The sequence below is a fragment of the Gopherus flavomarginatus genome, chromosome 1, assembly GCF_025201925.1.
Source record: "Gopherus flavomarginatus isolate rGopFla2 chromosome 1, rGopFla2.mat.asm, whole genome shotgun sequence".
In the NCBI taxonomy this organism is placed as follows: Eukaryota; Metazoa; Chordata; order Testudines; family Testudinidae; genus Gopherus; species Gopherus flavomarginatus.
The window spans coordinates 152,370,720-152,391,249 of NC_066617.1; the positions used below are offsets into that span (position 1 = coordinate 152,370,720).

General features: G+C 44.7%; 1 protein-coding gene across 7 annotated transcripts in view; it reads right to left on the minus strand.

The window, feature by feature from the left end:
- Positions 1-545: 545 nt before the first annotated feature.
- The window catches only part of LOC127046322 (antigen WC1.1-like), a 60,567-nt gene continuing 40,582 nt past the window's right edge, over positions 546-20,530 (minus strand). For 4 of the 7 annotated variants that reach the window (XM_050943255.1, XM_050943261.1, XM_050943246.1 and 1 more), the window contains 10 exons: positions 20,145-20,456; positions 15,431-15,493; positions 15,033-15,344; positions 14,651-14,686; positions 14,167-14,304; positions 13,208-13,288; positions 9,858-9,929; positions 7,157-7,246; positions 5,879-6,031; positions 546-2,807 (listed from right to left, as the gene is read on the minus strand). In XM_050943255.1, coding sequence (XP_050799212.1) covers positions 2,683-2,807; positions 5,879-6,031; positions 7,157-7,246; positions 9,858-9,929; positions 13,208-13,288; positions 14,167-14,304; positions 14,651-14,686; positions 15,033-15,344; positions 15,431-15,493; positions 20,145-20,456 — 1,382 coding nt within the window. In that variant the 3' untranslated portion in view covers positions 546-2,682. The remainder of the gene's footprint in view (positions 2,808-5,878; positions 6,032-7,156; positions 7,247-9,857; positions 9,930-13,207; positions 13,289-14,166; positions 14,305-14,650; positions 14,687-15,032; positions 15,345-15,430; positions 15,494-20,144; positions 20,457-20,530) is intronic. The other 3 variants (XM_050943224.1, XM_050943241.1, XM_050943234.1) reach the window with 3 other exon arrangements.

The following is a 20,530-nucleotide window of genomic DNA, read 5'->3' on the forward strand; positions in this document are numbered from 1 at the left end:
GGGGCTACTTCAATCTGTCTTCACTAACAGAAATTTGTAGCACATCATAAAACAAAACCACCAATAACTGCCTGTAAAACTCCATAAAAATCCATATGTGCTTTTGCCCCTAGGGGAGGAGGGAGAATGAACCACACATGATGACAGAAAATAATGCCACTTAACTAAGGCCCTTTTCTGACATTTTGGGGTTTCATTCAGACCAGTAAGGAGTTGTGTCAGTGCCTGTCCTGTAACCCTGGATATCTCTGTCCTGTGCAGCTTTGGCTCAGGGCCCTGACACCAGCAGCCCGATCACAGCACAGTGACCTCACCCTGGCTTCCACTCCCCTGTATACTCCTTGGAGGGTGACACCAATGTCACCCTTCCAGTCCTGAGACTCCCAAAGTCATCTCCCCTGCAGTGCCCAGTACCTCTCACTGTACCCGCACATAAATGATTGCATTTCCTGCCTCCACAGAGACAGAGGACACACAGAAGCCTGATAGTTTGGCTAAAACCCGTGCTCCAACTTAATGCACAACTCTGAGATGTTTCTGTAACTAAATAAAAAAAATGTTTATTAATAAGGGCATAAGTTGGAGTGATTACAAGTAACAGATAGGAAAGGTTACAAATAAAGCAAAACATACTGTCAAGTGACTGAAATTTAATACTAGAAAGTTACAATCTTTGCCTGGTCAGTTTCCTAACTTACATCAAGTCATCAACATCCCTGGACCCCCACACCACAGGACCCAACTGTTATAGGCTTGAAGGTGCTGTGACCTGTTGCCTGGGATGGATGACAGAACAACTTTTTGCCTCTGCTTATATCTTCTCAAAGTCCATTGACCCTGTTTCAAGAGGTAGGGAGGCTTTCTGGGGTGTAGCCTCCATCCCCCATCAAGATGGTTTAATTGGTCAATTCCCCCATGATGGCTCTCTCTACATTGTTTGTAAAAGTCCATTTCATTGTCTTTGGTCACACCTTGCTTAATTTACACTGGAGACACAGGCAAGCTGCAAAAACACATTCCTTTGTCTGAGAAAGGCAGAGCTTAGGCACAGTCTGCCTAACACATTTTAGAAATACATTTCCAGCACACATCTCTATTTCTTTATACAGCACCTGTACATATATCATGCCATTATATTAATGAGCAGCATCTTAGCAGTTTGCATAGAACATCTTACACAACATCTTTTAGATATAGATTATATGAGTGAATTGGGACAATGAGAGTGTCAGGCCTCATGAGAGTTCTGGAATGGTGTGCCCTCTCTCTACTGGCTCCCTGGATCACAGGATGGAGGCAGAATGAACACACATGATGAAAGACAATAATGTCACTTAATTAAGGGCTTTCTTTTTAGATTTTTATTTTGTTTGAAATTTCTGGGGAATGCCTCAGTGTTTATCTCAAAATTTTAAAAAAAGGTGGACAATCAGTAGAAAAAAATAACTTGGCAGTTTTTTGGGGGAAATATCAGGGAAATATGACTCTCTTCTCCTAGGATTTTTTTTGTCTATTTGTTTTCTAACTTTCAAGCCCCCCTCACCCTCTGTATGTTCTGAAATGGAAGCAGATACAGTTTTTTGTTTTCCACCCATTTTATCATATCACAACTACCTTTATTTTGCTTTGACTGCTGATGACAATCTGCACTATCTGTAAAGCTGGTATTCTGTATGTGGTGTGTGGTGGGTGTGGGATTGACACCAGTATATACACCACCACTCAGGTTGTTCCAGTGCTTATGACCTGGATTCCCACTCTGGAAAGAGAGATGATGGCATGGTAACCTGGGTCATTCAGGTTACCAAGCTGCCATTTCTCCTGGAGCAGGGAGATGGATCCAGCACATCTAAAATTTGGGTAAAAATTGTTTAAAACAGAATAACGATTTTTGTAAAACTCAGCAAATGTTCATTAAAAAATAAGTATAAACCAAAGATGAAAGTCCTTACACTTAGTGCACCACTGAAAGATGCTCCAATGCTACAGTAATGGGCATGGTATATGAATCTGTACAGAGGAGAAGAGAAGAGGATGGGATGGAGGTATCTTTTAACTGTTATCTAATTGTGTGTGTGCATTAAGGTTCCTATAAATAATGTCCATTTATCCTCCTGGATTTTAAAGGAAAGTCTGGAGTTTGAATGGCAGTTAGGGCCATCTCTGGAGTTAGGATTATTCTGTTACTGGATTTTTTAACCGTTACCACACAACGGACGGAATGTTCATTCTTCATCCAGCATCCTATTGAACAACCTGCAATACCGAGAGGTGACATTTTGCAATTATTATTTTTTGGTGGTTCAGACTCCAAAGACTCACTTTCTTATGATCCCTTATGCACCTTGTGAGAGAAGCACTGTTCCTGGAATAAACTTTTAAAAAGGATTCAATATGAAAAAGCAAAAATGCACGATGAAGAAAATATTAGGAATAAAAAAGCAGGGCAAGTTTCAGGCAATCATATCAATGAGAAATTACAGGCAAAAACACAGACCTTGTCTCAGTCACACTTATATTTCTTTCAACTACATAAAACCCCAATATAAAAGGCGACTGAACTAGATCCATGGCAGGGACTATCTCTGATGCCCCCATGCCCAGTTAGCATTCAGAAGAGAAAGAGTCTAATCATACAGCATTTACATCCTCACATGATATTTGATTGGAACTCAGTCATTCTTATATTGATGTCTCAGGGATGCCAGCTTCAACGTCATCATAACCTGGGTCTCCAGGAGGCGGGAATGGGCTCTCTCTCTCAGTCCCTGAGGCCCCTTCATTTCTTAGGGAGTGCAGATTCCAATCTAAAAATATCAAAGGAGGCACATTACAGCCAATATATCTGTTCTACACCTGTGTGCACTCACCTAACATGGGTGAGCAGCCTATAGTATGGGCTGTGAATTATCTCCTCTGTTCCTCTGATTGGGATTCTGCCAAATTTAATCCATTATGTCCCATAAAGAAAACATCTGGGAGTAGATTCTCTCCATGTTGAAATGTGCAGGGGAGGGATAGCTCAGTGGTCTGAGCATTACCCTGTTAAACCCAGGGTTGTGAGTTCAATCCTTGAGGAAACCACTTTGTGACCTGTGGCAAAATCAATATTTGGTTTTGCTAGTGAAGGCAGGGGACTGGACTCCATAACCCTTCAGGGTCTCTTCCAGCTCTAGGAGATAGGATATCTCCATAATTTAAGGGTGGGAATGCCATTGACTTGGTGACACCTCCTTGATGCTTCAGTAGGGGCTGCTCTAACTCCCAATGGCTAGCAAAGTCCCTAAGGGGACATGTGCCAGGTGAGACTGGGTGGGGAGGAGCAGGGCAGAGGCCCTACCCCAGGGGACATGCAAGGGCAAGGAACCCAAAAGGGGAGGATGTCACAGGCTTCATCCTGCCCACACAATATGCATTTGCATGTTATTTTCATCAAGTACAATGAAATGCACATTTCATCCCAACCCACTTTCCCCTCAGGTGCAAAGTGGGAGCTCAGCCTCAGACTGTGAAGTGCTCTGGTACAATTGGGTCCATATGCGCACTGAAGAGAGTGATTTCAAACCTGAAGCCAGGCCACTAACTAACCCCATCACAGGGCCCTGTTCTTCCCATTACCATCCAGGGCACTGCCACCTTGTTTGGGCCCTGCAAATCCTCCCCACCCAGTCTCACCTGGCACATGTCCCCTTAGGGACTATGCTAGCCATTGGGAGTTAGAGCAGCCCCTACTGAAGCATCAAGGAGGTGTCACCAAGTCAATGGCATTCCCATCCTTAAATTATGGGCCCTGCAAATCCACTCATGTAACTTTGCTGATCTGGACAGTCCCACTGAAGTTGGCACTAGGGTGAGGCTTCTAGGGGCTATAGCCACCCCAAAATTTGTCTTGGCAGCCCCACAGCCACCCAGTAGCAGATGCTCTCCAGTCAACTCGCTCTGAAGAGAGAGTGGTGGCTGCTGGCTGGCTGCCCAGCTCCAGCAGCAGCAGAGAAGTTAGCCCAGGCCGGGTGCCGGGTGCCCAACAGTAGCCCCCAGCCCATGTCCCTGCCTGCCGAAATGCATCATCCAGGGCAGGTGGACAGTCTGGGGCTCCTCACAGTGGCCTAGACTGACCTGCTCTGGCCCAGGCTCCTAGGCCCTGCCCCCTAAGGGCTCTGTTAGCCCGGAGCCAGGTTCCCCTGCCTGGACAGTTTTTAACAGCTGCAATCAGCCAGTGCCTGTCATTGCCTGGCTCTGGCTTCCAGCCTGCAACCTGGGCAGGGGGCAGGGCCACAGAGGGGCGTGGGACCTCATGGAGAGGAGGAGCACATCCCCCCCCTAGTTTTCTGTCTGGCTCACTTCAGTCGCCCCACTAGGAAGAGGCTGGTGTCACCCTTGAGTCAGTGAGAATATTCATGTGATGAGAGTGACAGGTGGGCTCCAGTGTTTGCAGGATTAGGGCCTTATCTAGGAATCATCAGGTATCTCAGTCCATTTAACAGTGTTTAGCAGAAGTCAGGGTGGGGATACAGCTGAGAAGGTTAGTTTAACAATAGCTGTATTTTAGTGAAGTGACAGTGACTTCTAGTGGTCAGTAAAGGCTGCTCCAGGTTATTTGCTCAGCAACCCTTTCTGCAATTGCTATCTCAAATGTGTCCATGCAAAGAGCTCTACAAGGAGAGGAGACTCCTCACAACCATTGCTTTGGCCAGTGTCACTTCTTTGCTGCATAACCCACATCCCCCTCACTCCGAGATTGTTCCTGTGGGTCACTGGGAAACACAGACATTTCCAGCACTGCCATCTCCTAAGTGTTTGGAAATCGGGAGTAAAGCCTCAAATATCAAGAGATTGGCTTAAAAATCTGGAGATTAAAACAAACATTTTGGTGTCCTTTTGGTTTCTGTTTGTCTTCTGGTTCCTAAGCCTTTAGTTAAACTTGGTTCATGATTTGAGGCTTCTTTCTGCAACCATGAGAGCTAGAAATCTTCCTTTCTTAAACTGAAAGCTGAGATTCTCATGTAACCATCTAAGTCTAGGAGCTGTGTCTTTTACCAAATATCAGGAAAGTCTACACTAGAAACATAAGCTGGCCTATTTTAGGTCACTTACGCCATCGCAGTAATTCCTGCAATGGTTCATGTACCCACAGCCCTCCTTCTGCCTGTTGTGTGGGTCCTCACCAAGAGCTCTTCCACTGACTTAAGGGCAGTGTGGGAGGCTGAGAGCCATGCAGCTCCCCGTGAGGAGCCTGGCTACCCCTGATCTCTTGACTTCCCTCTGCTAGGAGCCAGATCCCCGCTTCCTGCTGCCAGGAGTGTGGCTGGCCCCCTGGGCTCCTGGCGTGGAGCTCTGTGCCTGTAGTCTGGGCGGCTCCTGGGAGCCCAGGCAGCAGCCCAGCTGGGAGTGGGGAGACAGACAGGTGCAGCCCGGCTGGGAGTAGGGAGCAGGGGAGCCTGGGAGGCACCGCCTACCTCTGAGTGGGGAACAGGGCAAGTATAGCCTGGCTGGGAGCAGAGAGCCTGGGAGCAACCAGGCTCTAGCTGGAGCCCCCCACTCCAAACTCTCTTTTTTGTCAATTTCATGGCTCTAGCTTGCAGCCATGAAATTGACAAGAATGACAGTCAACAGCTGAAGTAAGTAAGGCAGTGTCTACACAGACATTGTGTCACCGCAACTGCACTGACATAAGCCCCATGACTCGTGTTGAGGTGGAGTTATGATGTTGGTGTGGTAGGGCACTTACATCAGCAGGAGCAAGGTTGTAGTGTGTACAGTGTCAGAATTAGGTCACTGTAAGCTGCCTTACATTGACCTAAGTCTGTAGTATAGACCAAGCCATAATGAGACTAGCAATCAAACTGCAAGAATTGCAACAGGACTTTTCCCCACTCACCTCTCTGTGAATCCCTAATCCTGTCACTCTCCCGAGGGGCCCAAGTAACTTCTTGGGCACACTGCCCTGAACCAGGATCATCTTCAGGGTCAGAAACTTCTCTGACATCATCATAACTATCCCCAGGGACATCTCCAGGCAAGGCAGGCCCCTCTGAAACAGAGACAGGAATGAATGGTAATGAGAAAAGATCTTCCACTGAATAGAGAAATAAATTATACACCAGGTAGGAAGGGCCCTGAGGTACTGACACTCCCACAATGATAAGAGATCAAAAGTCCCCTTCTCCCCTACAAGCTCTGTGTCAGAGGAATTTTATAGAGGTCACATTTATCTGACACATTTTAAGGACTTGATGTGTCTGTAAATTGCTGGACGTAACCTAAAGCAGAAACCCACGTGGGGGTGTGGGAGATCTGGAAAGAGGTGGCTGGGGGTAGGGTCTATGTCAGAGGAAGATTTCTTCACTGTAATTTGTTGTTATACTAATTATATATCAATTAGTAATTAGTAACAGATAAATGACACTTTAATTTCTTCTGTTTATAACCTACTTCCTAAATTTTCAATTATGGTTAAAATCTTGTTTTGTTCCATTTCCCTGAACTAGTCTGGCCCATAAACCACCCTCAGTCTGCAGTCTCTGGAAGCTGCATCACCAGTTCAGAACAAGATATGGGTCTATGTGTGAAATCTGTACATCCCTTCACCTATCACAGTGCATGTGACACTCACATCTAGATTAGTGGACTCACCACAAGCAGGAATGGTGGAGAGGGACCATTGCCGCAAATCAGAGGGCTGTGCACAGAGAGACTGTGCCCTAATATTGTGAGTAACGTTAGTGTATGTGAAAGTGAGGGCCAGGGACCAGTGACTAGAATCGGGCAGTGTGGGCAGGGGGAGAACAAGCTTCTTCTAGAGTCATGGGGGTGAACAACCTCCTTCTAGAGTCACACTAGTTGGCTAACGTGCCTCTATTCTGACTTGTGTCACCACATGCTTTGCTATTTCTTGGTTCTCTTAGTGCATCTCTGGACTAAACCAGTGCACACAGCATGTTTTATGGGAGAAGAGTTTGTCAAACAGCTGCTTGCAGAAGACTTGATCCTGTGAAGTGCTGAGCACTCTGAGCTCTCATTGGTCACAGCAGGACTGAAGATGCTCAGCACCTTACAAGAGCAAACCCATAAAGCACAATTTTTGTCTCTACAAAGACAATATTATTAGCTTTTTCCTGAGCTAACGCTGCTCCCAGAAGGCAGTTTCACTCCTCACCTTGGTCGTCTGGAGTCTGGGGGTCATCATTCAATGCAGGCTCCTCCACGTTATCGTAATCCACCTGAGACCCCCCAGGGGAAGCTCCCTCTGGAACAGCAAACACAACACTCAGCTCCCTCTGAACACACCCAGTTCCTGAGCAGGTTTCTAGTTCCCCATTAAGTGCCTGTTGCATGGGAGCCCAGGCTATTTATCCCGGCGTTTGTAGGAGAAGTCACAGGGTGATCAAGGAGAAAAGGGAAAGTCATGGACATTCTGTAAACTAGGAGTGGTGTCACTGTGACAGATTCCCCCCAGGGTGCCACCTGGAACTGGGGTACCACTGAGCCCTCTGACTCACCTGCCTAGGCTCCGTTTCACACTGTGCTGCTGCAACAAGCTGCAGACCCACTCGCAGTCCTACACTTCCACCAGCATTCACACAGGTAGGGACACACCCAGCTGCACTTACATGCAGGCTCTCTGACCAGTCACTGTATGAACCAGCGGTGACGATACCTCCAATAAGGCTTTATGGAAATAAGCTTAGAATGTGTTTTATGCTACATATGCCATGTAACATATCTATGTAAAGGTTATGATCTACTGAATGTACTAATCCTATTTGTATGCATGTATCATTTTTGTTTTCGAAGTTATGAATGTTATGAATATTGGCTGTGTACTGGCTTGATTTCTAAATAACCTTAGTAGGGCATTTCGTCAGCTCCTGGGGAAAGGAATGTTGAAGTTAAGTACCTAATCAAGAAACACTTAAAAGGACAATGGATCTTGGAATGCTCCAATCCACATAAGAAGCCTACTTGAGGACGTTCAAGTTAGCATGTAATCAATGGATGCTATCTGTAAAAGCTAAGAGTTATGCATGGATATGTGACTTGCCCAGGTGACTCCAAAACTCCATCTTGGAGCGGGACTTTGCATAGGGGTGAGGAGGGGGTCTCCACCCACAAGAGAAAGTCTATTTAAACCCCGAGGAGACCCCCCCATTTCGTCTTCCACTGGCTGAAAGAGGAGCCATCATGAAGAACCCCCTAGCTACCACCTGAGCTGGAACAAGAGCTGTACCAGGGAAAGAATTGTGCCTGGGCCTGGAAGGGTTCCAGTCTGAGAAAAAACTTACTGAAGCATCTCTGAGGGTGAGATTATCTGTATTCAATTTGATTAGATATAGATTTGCACATTTTATTTTATTTTGCTTGGTGACTTACTTTGTTCTGTCTGTAACTACTTGGAACCACTTAAATCCTACTTTCTGTATTTAATAAAATCATTTTGTATTTATTAATTAACTCAGAGTATGTATTAATACCTGGAGGAGCAAACAACTGTGCATATCTCTCTATCAGTGTTATAGAGGGTGAACAATGTATGGGTTTATCCTGCATAAGCTTTATACAGGGTAAAACGGATTTATTTGGGTTTAGACCCTATTGGGAGCTGGGCATCTGAGTGTTATAGATAAGAACACTTCTGTTAGCTGCTTTGAGTTAAGTCTGCAGCTTTTGGGCAAGTAATTCAGACCCTGGGTCTTTGTTGGAGCAGATGGGAGTGTCTAGCTCAGCAAGACAGGGTTCTGGAGTCCCGAGCTGGCAGGAAAGCAGGGATAGAAGTAGTCTTGGAACATAGGGAGGCTGCTCCCAAGGGGGGTTCTGTGATCCAGCCCGTCACACCAACAATAGAGAGATTATAGCCAAAACAACTGCCAGTTTCCCAGTCTAGGGCCCCAGAGCTGTACTGTCCTGCCCTGGTTAAAACCCCTACCAGTATGAATTTATTATCTGTTTTTCTCTCTCTCAATGTGCAGAGGAAATGCAACAGCCTTTTCTCCTTAAGCTAAGATTTCCAAGCACTTCATTCCAACTCACTCATTTGGATAAAGAAAAAACAAGTTTACTAACTACAAAAGATAGATTTTAAGTGATCATACGTGATAACAAAGAGATCAAATCAGATTACCTATCAAATAAACAAAAATACAAATTAAGCTTAACATACTAGAACGGGGTAGGCAATCTATGGCATGCGTGCCAAAGGCGGCACGCAAGCTGATTTTCAGTGGCACTCACACTGCCTGGGTCCTGGCTACCGGTCCAGGGGGCTCTGCATTTTAATTTAATTTTAAATGAAGCTTCTTAAACATTTTTAAAACCTTTTTTACTTTACATACAACAAGAGTTTAGTTATATATTATAGACTTATAGAAAAATACCTTAAAAATGTTAAAATATATTACTGGCACACGAAACCTTAAATTAGAGTGAATAAATGAAGACCCCACTGAATCCAATAGCAATGTAAAGCCCTTCCATGGGATCTAAATCTATGTTGGTGCTGAGCTAACACTGGACACATTGACAGTAGCTGCTGCACCAGAACTGACTTTTGTGAAACCAACTGCACTCTCAGCAAGTTTGCAGATGACACTAAACTTGGAGGAGTGGTAGATACGCTGGAGGGTAGGGATAGGATACAGAGGGACCTAGATAAATTAGAGGACTGGGCCAAAAGAATTTGATCACATATTTCCATCACAGGGTTCATCAGAAATATTTGAAAGTCTGATTAAATCTGATCCCACCAGAAGGGATATAATCAGTGCTGTACCATGAAATCTAGTGAAGGGAAAGTGCCTTGGAAATTAAATTCTCCACCCAGATTTGAGTCTTTGTCTTTGTCTGCCACCTTACCCCATTACCTTGTTCTGATCCAGAATCGTTTCCCCCCTCACTGTCCCCGGTGTAATACTGCAGTTTCGTCACTGAATCCTCTGCATAGGAGACAGGAAAGACAACAAATGAGATGTTATCATAATGATAGCAGCTAAACTGACTGTTGGCTGATGCACCCGATCCTAGAGCAGGATTTATAGCATCCATATATTCCAGGCATAGCTCTTCTACAGTTAAAGTGCAGCTTGTGGAGAAACTACGGTCTAACACAAGTTGTGGCTAAAATTAATATTAACATCATTTTTTTAAAAAAGCTATACAAATTGGTGAAAGAATTTCAAATTTGGTTTTTGCTCCTACTGAGTGAACCTGATAGTGTGAGAGTGAGATTGATAGAAAAAGAGGCTCTCACTCACATGTGCATTATATCAGGAAATTGCATCATTCTGTATTCAAAAGTTGTGCTGTGTGGACCTCAGGTGCTCGTGATATCCCTGCATTCCACAGAATACATGCTGTGTTTACTGTTCATATGTCACATTTGAATAGTTTTAGATTTAAGTTTTAACCCTACGTTAATTTCGTGGATAACAATGACGTCTTCAGATTGTAAGAAACACAAGCATGAAGAAAAAACACAAAGTTTTAAGTCAGAATGGAAGGAAGATTTTGATTCACTGTTAAAGATGGCAAACCCCTGGGCCTTATCTGCAGTGCATTGCTCGGTCACTACAAAGCAAGCAACTTGAAAAGTCATTATGAAATGAATCACAATAAATTTTCATCTAAATACCCTTCTGAATCAGAATTAAGGAAAGCAAGATAGCTACATTAAAATACACTTAAACAGTCAACAGACACTACTTTCAGAATTCAGTAAAGAAACTGACATAACGACCAAAGCTAGTTTTGTTATGGCATGGAATAGCACACAGGCTCACTTGTGTGAACCCCTGTATAGTGCAGATGATTGGTTAGTGTTTTTGCATAGCTATGTTTCAAGTAAAATAATTGGTTAAGGCATAGATAAGAGAAATCCTTATTTTAACTACATAATGAGGGTCAAAAGACAAGCTTGTTGGAACTTAACTCTAGGCTACAGCTCAAGACCTTTTAACCCTGCAGGACCAGACTGTGCAGAAGCCAGAGCACAGATGCCACGACCCTGACTGGCCATCAGGAGACGTCCGTCTGTTTTATAGGAACTGGAGAGCATACGATGCTTGGTGTGTGTATTCTGTTGATTTGTTGCTAATTGTTAATAAATTATTGTACATGTTTAAGGAATTGACTGTGTTCTGAAACCATCCAGAATGGTGTTAGCTCTTAGCCCACAGAAGGATAAAGTTAGGTCCCTTATGCCCTGAGTACCCATGAGGATGGGGGGAGCCCTATATTATGCCCTGAGTATCCATGAGGAGGGTAGGGGCAGAGTTATAAATTGTACAGGTATCACCACTTCTTAAAGCAAAATACTCCCTCTTCCCCTGTCACGAATATATGAGGAAGGGTAGCAACTTTTCTGTATGCAGTAGCATAGAATCTCTCCTTGGCAGCTGTACCGGATTGCCTTATCTGTAAAGGGTTAAGTAGTTCAAATAACCTAGTTGGCACATGACCAGAAGGACCAATAAGGAAAGAAGATACTTTCAAAGCTAGAGGGGAAGGATTTGTTTGATGTTCTCTCTCCAGACAGAGGAAGAAGACAAGCACGTACAATATCACCTGAAAAATATACCTGGAATAATCCATCTAAAACCACAGAAACTGTGAGGAAGGCAAGGAGATGTGTTAGGTTATTTCTTGTTTTGGCTTTTGAATTTCACTATGCTACAGAGGTAGTTTCATTCCTGTTTTTGTAACTGGGAAGCTGAGCCCAGAGGGGAAACCACTGTGTGTTAAAGTTACCCTCCACCTTGATTTTGCAGGTGTGATTCTTTTACTTTTTCTTTACAATAAAAGTTCTTCTTTTAAGAATCTGATTGATTTCAAGGTCCTAAAGACAAAGGATCTGGTTGAGCTCATGTTGGTAAAAGTCAGCTGGTTGGTATTTTAGTCTCAAACCTCCCCAGGAAAGGGGGTAAAGGTCTTGGGGGGATATACTGGTGGGATAGGGATTCCGAGTGATCCCTGAATTTTTGTGTAAATCACTTGGTGGTGGCAGCAATATACTGTCCAAAGACAAGGAAACAAATGTGTGCCTTGGAGAAGTTTTAACCTAAAGTGGTAGAATATAAGCTTAAGGGGTCTTTCATGCAGGTCCCCACATCTGTACCCCAGAGTTCAGAGTTGGGGGTGAACCCTGACACTCCCACCTTGTTGAAAGATTAGGCCCCTCGCCTCCCAGGATCACAGCCTGTGACCAACTGGATGCACCTACCATGCTCAAAAGAGCCTCACAATGTCCTAAACTGAGAGTAGCATGTTCCCAACTGATTAATATTGAGTCAAAATGGTATAAAGGGCCATGACTCAAAGTTACCCACATTTCCTGAGCTGAACTCTGACCCTAGGACAGGAGGGAGCCAACTGAGCAGATCAGAGGCTGCAGTGGGAGGGGGGCACAGAACATCCCCTGCTCCAGCAGTTTTCAAATCATAGAAGATTAGGGTTGGAAGGGATCTCAGAAGGTCATCTGGCCCAACCCCCTGCTCAAAGCAGGACCAATCCCTAGACACATTTTTACCCCAGTTCCCTAAATGGCCCCCTCAAGGACTGAACTCACAGTCCAGTTCAGGCCAATGCTCAAACCCCTGAGCTACCCCTCCCCCCAGTGATAGTATAGCCTGTGCCCAGAGACAGTCACTTTGCTGACCCACAATTAGTTATACTCCAAGGCTACAAGATGGGCAGTTGAGACTGGCTATCCTGAGAATGGGGTCTAGTAGAGTCTGCTGGGGAGAAGGCTCACCTGACCAGATGTGGATTACTGTTTTGTGGGGCCCTGAGCCAGAGTAAGTGGGAGCCCCTCTCCACTCTTTCTGTCAATAGTCCCCTGCCCCGGTGCTCCTTCCGAGAAGCAGGGTCAGGTTGTGGGGGCTTCCCCCTCTCCCTGGCAGGAGTGCAGGGCAGGCATACAGGGTGAGGCATGCCCCGCACCCTGATCCCACTCCCGGACAGGAGAGGCAGTCGGAGCAGGTCGGAGTGTGGGAACACTGATTTTTCCAGGGCCCCTCAATTGGCTGGGGACCCTGGACACAGGCCCCATTGGTCCAGTGAATAATCCATCACTGCACCTACATGCGTTCAGTAACTGGTCTTTCCACAAGCCCAATGCCCACAGCTGTCCAGGGTTCACAAAGTTGGTGGCTGAGGATATCTATCTGTGGGTCATGGCCTCAAGATGGAAAGCTCAGTAGGAATGAGAAACACATACCTGAGTGACCCAATATCTGCTTCTCTCCCATCAGGTTATAATCAATCTCCTCATACACGGGATCTGAGGGTCTTGTGGCACCTGAAAGAAAAGGACAGTGTTTGCATAGGGTCATAGAAACTATAGATAGGAAACCCTATTAGATCATCCAGCCCTGTGCTCTGGGGCCAGTCCAGGACCAGTCCCTACAGCACATTCCCAATGCTCAGTCCAGCCTGCATTTGAATGTGCCAGGTGACGGAGACCATGTTCCTTTCCACAACAACTCTTTGATGATGGTTCCCATGGGCTAGTTCCCTGTCACAAGTCTCTCCTCATATTTAGCCTAAAAATTCCCACTATACATTAATCTCATTAATCTTTGTTATTCTCCCTGGTATCACCCCAAATAATTCCTCTCCCAAACTGATGTTCGCAGCTATGAGCAAAACAGCACTTACATATAGATATATTTATATACTTAGTACTTCCACATATGCTGCCTAGGAACTGTGTAGGTATTAACTAGCGGATGTTTTTGCGCTTTTTAAAAAATGAAAAGTACCAAATATTGGAATTGCCTTTGATTTTTTGGCAATTATCACCCAATCTCTTTTCCAGAATTTCTTCCCTCCTACTGAGTCTCTCTGTTCAGTGCCCTCTCTCACATGCACTTCCTTGTACTTTCCCCTAACGTGATCTCTATTTTTTGCTAATATTTACCATCTCTCTAATCCTCTATTTATTATTTCTCTGTCACCACTGCTCTCAAATTCACCCAGGTTAGTGTCATCTGAAAGTGTTGTGGCTCTCCTGGTTATTTCTACAGCCAGGTCATCAATGACAATATTAAATAAGACAAGACTTAGCATAGACCTGAGGCCCCCTCACAGCTCTGCCAGTGCCCACAGCTCTCCACAGCCACAGCTCCCCCTGCTATTGCAGAGACATTTCAGACAGTGACACTAATCAGGACCCACCTCTGTGCTGTGCCCTGGCCCTCTGCACCTGCACAACCAGAATGATTAACAGCAGACAGAGAAGGACTCCCAGGATAATGCAGATGACAACAGGCACCGTGACTCTCCCACTGTCGGTCAGAGGGGGGCGTGGGGTAGCTGGATGGAAATGAAGATGCAACAGGGAGAGATTAATCTATAAGAGTCAGGGGGGCCAAGAGGAGGTCACCAGTGTCTGACTGAACCACTTAGGAAGCAGGGTAATGGGCTGGGACACGGTCTGTGCACCATGGGGGCAGCTCACAGGCTGCTGTTTAAATCATGGCCCTGGTAGCTAGAACCAATAGACAGGAATTGTCCTGCTCAACATTGCCTGCAGCTCCCACCCGGGTGTCAATCACCCTTAGATTTCACACTCATTATCCCAGGCTGGAGGTTCTAACTCATCCCCCTGTTAGCCTGGCACTAGGTAAATTTAACCCTTGATTGGAAGAGAATGTCTTACCTGTTGTAGCTGGTGAAGCTGTTGTTTCTGTCACACCTGCAAGGGGAAAAAGAAGGAGAACTGGAGTGTGGAGTGAGGGGATGGTGACATGCTATTACATGATTGTTCCTCTGAGTCCCCATGCGCCTCTGCACATCACCTACGTTTCACCCATGATATCTTCCTCAGAGCAGCACAGGCTTAGTGGCTTAGCCTGTGCTGGATAAAGGAAGTGACATGGTCTGATGCCATAGCACATTAGAATACAAGAAGTCCCAAGACATCCCATCCATTAAGGAAAAAGGAGGCCTAGTCTGTGGGCAGGAATGGAGACCCAGCTGCTGTGACATTTGCTCCCCCTTAAAAATTATATAATAAAGCTGAAACATCTCCTGTCACTCACCCGAGCAATTCACAGCAGCATCTTCCTTATGATCACAGTTACTCTCACCCCATGGCATGGCAGGACAGTCCCAGAGAGATGACTCTGTTCCTCTGCAGTTCACCTTCTCCACCCAGATGGGACCAGTCCCCTTGCCAAATGCAGCCTCGCCTGGGGCAGATACAGCAGATCCACAGCCCAGTTGTTTACACACAACGTTAGCATCTGCCATGTCCCAGAAGTCATCACAAACTGTTCCCCAGGAACCACGGTACCAAACCTCCACTCTGCCCGAGCATCTGTTTCCTCCCATGATGCGTAACTTCTCCTGGCCTGGAAATGCAGAAACCTCACGTGTTACTGGGACAGCTGGGAATGTCCTTAGGGACTGAGGAAGAGACACAGAGAGGCAGAGATACCTGTGCAGCTCGTAGAGTTCAGGCATTCAGCAAATGGATTCTGAGATGGTTTCCTTCTCCTACCTGTGGAAATAAAATACTGAGGTGAATGGACTGTGTGCATGTGTGCTGCAGCACTTTATAAATTGGCCAAAACTAAAATCTGGTAATTTCGATAATTAGCTCTTCCAATGTTTCTCTAGATTTTGAAGGCTTTGATCAGTTCCCAGCTGGCATGCATGTGTCTTTATGTAACTGGCAGGACAGTGTATCTAAGAGTTTGTCTACACTTGAAATGCTACAATGGTGCAACTGCACCACTTCAGGTAATAACAAAATGTTTTTTAAGTACATCAGAAGCAGGAAGCCCACTAAACAACCAGTGGGGCCCCTGGACGATCGAGATACAAAAGGAGCACTTAAAGATGATAAAGTCATTGCAATGAATTCTTTGCTTCTGTCTTCACGGATGAGGATGTTAGGGAGATTTCCCAACCTGAGCCGTCCTTTGTGGATGACAAATCTGAGGAATTGTCACAGATTGAAGTATCACTAGAGGAGGTTTTGAAATTAATTGATAAACTTAACAGTAACAAGTCATCGGGACCAGATGGCATTCACCCAAGAGTTCTGAAAGAACTCAAATGTGAAATTGTGGAACTATTAACTATGGTTTGTAACCTGTCCTTTAAGTCAGCTTCTGTACCCGATGACTGGAAGATAGCTAATGTAACACTAATATTTAAAAAGGGCTCTACAGGTGATCCCAGCAATTACAGACCGGTAAGTCTAACGTCAGTACTGGGTAAATAAGTTGAAACAATAGTAAAGAATAAAATTGTCAGACACATAGAAGAACATAAATTGTTGGGAAAAGTCAACATGGTTTCTGTAAAGAGAAATTGTGTCTTACTAATCTTATTAGAGTTCTTTGAAGGGGTCAACAAACATGTGGACAAGGGGGATCCAGTGGACATATTGTACGTAGATGTCCAGAAAGCCTTTGACAAGGTCCCTCACCAAAGACTCTTACGTAAATTAAGTTGTCATGGGATAAGAGGGAAGATCCTTTCATGGATTGAGAACTGGTTAAAAGACAGGGAACAAAGGGTAGGAATAAATGTTAAATTTTCAGAATGGAGAGAGATAACTAGTGGTGTTCCCCAAGGATCAGTCCTAGTACCAATCCTATTCAATTTATTCATAAATGATCTGGAGAAAGGGGTAAACAGTGAGGTGGCAAAGTTTGCAGATGATACTAAACTGCTCAAAATAGTTAAGACCAAAACAGACTGTGAAGAACTTCAAAAAGATCTCAAAAAACAAAGTGATTGGGCAACAAAATGGCAAATGAAATTTAATGTGGATAAATGTAAAGTAATGCACATCGGAAAAAATAACTCCAACTGTACATACAATATGATGAGGGCTAATTTAGCTACAACTAATCAGGAAAGAGATCTTGGAGTCATGGTGGATAGTTCTCTGAAGACGTCCACGCAGTGTGCAGCAGCAGTCAAAAAAGCAAACAGGATGTTAGGAATCATTTAGAAAGGGGATAGAGAATAAGACAGGGAATATCTTATTGCCCTTATATAAATCTATAGTACGCCCACATCTTGAATACTGCATACAGATGTGGTCTCCTTATCTCAAAAAAGATATACTGCACTAGAAAAGGTTCAGAAAAGGGCAACTAAAATGAGTACAGGTTGGGAATGGGTCCCATATGAGGAGAGATTAAAGAGGCTAGGACTTTTCAGCTTGGAAAAGAGGAGACTGGGGGGGATATGATAGAGGTATATAAAACCATGAGTGATGTGGAGAAAGTGAATAAGGAAAAGTTATGTACTTGTTCCCATAATATATGAACTAGGGGCCACCAAATGAAATTAATGGGCAGCAGGTTTAAAACAAATAAAAGGGAGTTCTTCACACAGCACACAGTCAACCTGTGGCCCTCCTTGCCTTAGGAGGTTGTGAAGGCTAGGACTATAACAAGGTTAAAAGAGAACTAGATTAATTCATGGAGATGAAGTCCATTAATGGCTATTAGCCAGGATGGGTAAGGAATGGTGTCCCTAGCTTCTGTTTGTAAGAGGGTGGAGCTGAATGGCAGGAAAGAGATCACTTGATCATTGCCTGTTAGGTTCATTCCCTCTGCGGGCACCTGGCATTAACCACTATCAGTAGACCTTTGGTCTGACCCAGTATAGCCATTTTTGTGTTCTTATGTTCAGTGTGGACACTATGCTGAAGGGAGGGGTTCTCAGTGTAGATAATCCACATCCCTGACCTAGTGCTGTTTACATGGGATTTAGGTTGGCTTAATGACATCGCTCTAGGGTGTGGATTTCCCTGGTGCAAATTAGCAGGGTCGGCATAATTTTGTAGTGTAGACCAGCTTGGAATTTACTCCAGTTCCCCACTCAGACAACATCATTGAATCCCCTGAAAGGTGAATGGAATATAAACAGACACGAATTGAAATGCACCTTCACCCTGCAGGAACCAACAGAAGAGGATTGTTAATATTAAGAACAGCCTATATAGGAGTTACAGGTCTGTACCTTCCCACACTGAGAGGCAGTGTATTGATACTGGTTATAGCACTAGATTAGGACTTAGAAGACCTGTGTTCTATCTTTGCCCCTGCCCTCAATCTGCTGTGTGACCTTGGGCAAGTTACTTCATCTCCATGTCCCTCTGCATCTCCTCCCACCTGCCTTGTCTGTCTCGGCTGTAAATTTCTTATGGCAGTGCCTTTCTCAGTCTGTGTTTTTACAATGCCTGGTGCATTGAGGCCTTGGGGACTTTAGGTGTTACAGTAATGTAAATAATGCTTCAGATACAGACCTGTCGATGGACTTCACAGCCCAGACCTCTGATCATTATTCCCAGGAAGATTTTTAACCATAAAACCACACTACTACTGTTCTTCAGTCTACTCCTGAGGGAATTCTGAACCAAAATATTAAAAATTCTGTGCACAATATTTTAAAATTCAGCAAAATTTTATTTTTCAAAATAACACTATATAATCATGCCAGTTTCAATTATTTTGGTAATTTATTTCAAATATCTGTCAGCAAGTATGTTTGTAACAATACAGACACACAAATATTCCCCCAGGAGCAGTGAGTTAAAGAAACCCCTATGACAATCCAGTTTCTGTTTCTCTGCCCCCTCGCCGCCCCCTAGACATTAGCTGGGAGGTTAGACATCCACAACCCCTCTCCCCCTGGGCCAGCCACAGCCTTCCCCCAGCCAGTACACCCAAACCCCCTCCCACCCAGAGCCCAGCCGCAGGGGTCTCCTGGCCCAGATACCCAGACCTTCTCCCTCCCCAAGCCCAGCTGCGGTGGCCCCCCTTGCCAAGATACATGCTCTCTCCCCTCAGAGCTCAGCCATGCCCCCCCACAGCCCAGACACCTGCTCCTCCCTACCCCTCAAAGCCAGGGATCCAAAGGGAGAAAGAGCCTGATGCTCAGTCCCAGGATTGTGTGGAGTTTCCTGTGTGCTGACGTCTTCTTCCCGCAGAAAGTGCTGGGAACTGCAGTTCCTGGGAACCCTCTAGCTCCCTTCCCCTCCCCCCAGTAGTGTCTTCTATGTGCGAGCTGGGCTTTGCTGTGTCCAGTGGTCTCTAGTGGTGGCCAGCAGCACTGCAACCCATTTCTGTGGGGGGAAAGCCAATGCTGTACGCATAACGTTCATTTCTGCAAAATTCTGCATTGCGCAGTGGTGCAGAATTCCCCCAGGAGTATTTAGTGGATAACATTTACTGGATCTCACTAGGGGACGGATCCAATACCCATGGAAGTCAACAGGTGAAAAAGGTGGTCTTGAGGTTAAGACATTGGCCTAGATTTGCAAGTGATTTGCCATCAGTGCCTTGTTATACTACAGACTCCTTGAGACAGTTTTTATGTCTGGTCTCTATCTATAAAATGGGGTCAATAATGCTTTCCGGAAAGCAGTGTTCTTGTATGGGTGACACTTGAGTTTGCCACAGCAGACAGCAAGATTCTGATCCCAGTTTTTGCAGCTCTGAAGTGGAGTATGAAACACTGCCTACTCACTTTGGCAGTGAAGGGCTTTATTTGTTAATAGTGTTTAAGAACCTACACAAGAAGATTTCTGAGAGCAGATAGCTTTTTTATATAGTACACAAAAGCCTAACACGATCCAGTGGCTGCAAGTGGAAGCTAGACAAATTCAGAACAGTTTTTTTAACAGTCACCATAATTAACCATTGAAACATTTTACCACAGGTTGTGGTGGATTCTCCATTACTTGAAGTCTTTAATTCAGGATGAGAGGTTTTTCTAAAAGACATGCTGTAGCTAAACCAGAATGTATAGGCTAGATGCAGAAATTACTGGTTAATACTCTATGGCCTGCCAGATTCAATTATTTTAGCAGGCTCTTTGGACCTTAAAATCTACAATTTGATTACTTCACTGGGTGTTGGATTAGGTCACAACTGATCATTCTGCGTAATGTGTATTTTTTAATAATTGATTTCCATGTTTGTTATTAACAGACTACATTCCTATCTCTATAACCTCAGAAACTGAAAACAAGTTTGTGCCATTGCTGAGTATGTTAAAAGAATATAACTATGTATTTCATAAAATATAGTGAAAATATAAAATACCATAATTATATCAAAACCTGTCAGCAAGTTAGACTTGTGGTTTGAGTGTTTATATAGTACAAATAGTTTACTATTTACCTTCACAAGAGATGTGGGTTTCTTGTCCTCTGTTACATGACTGCTGATTCCATGGATCTGATGGGCATTCCCACAGGGAACTGTGCTGCTTATCGCACCGAATACCATCCACCCAAGTCGGGCCAGAGCCTATTCCATATGTAAAGTCTTTTTCAAGAATCCCACTGTCTCCACAGTCCAAATGTTTGCATATAAGTGCCCTGGTGGCTGCATCCATAGGACTGTGGCAAACACTGCCCCATGTCCCATTGTAGAAAACTTCCAGCCGCCCAGCACAGTCACTGTTGCTCACCAGCCTCAGATCTGTGAACTCTAGAAGGAAATGCAGAAGTTGGCTGTGACATTTTCGGATTCTGAAACACAATGTGGTTTCAAGGCTGAATCCC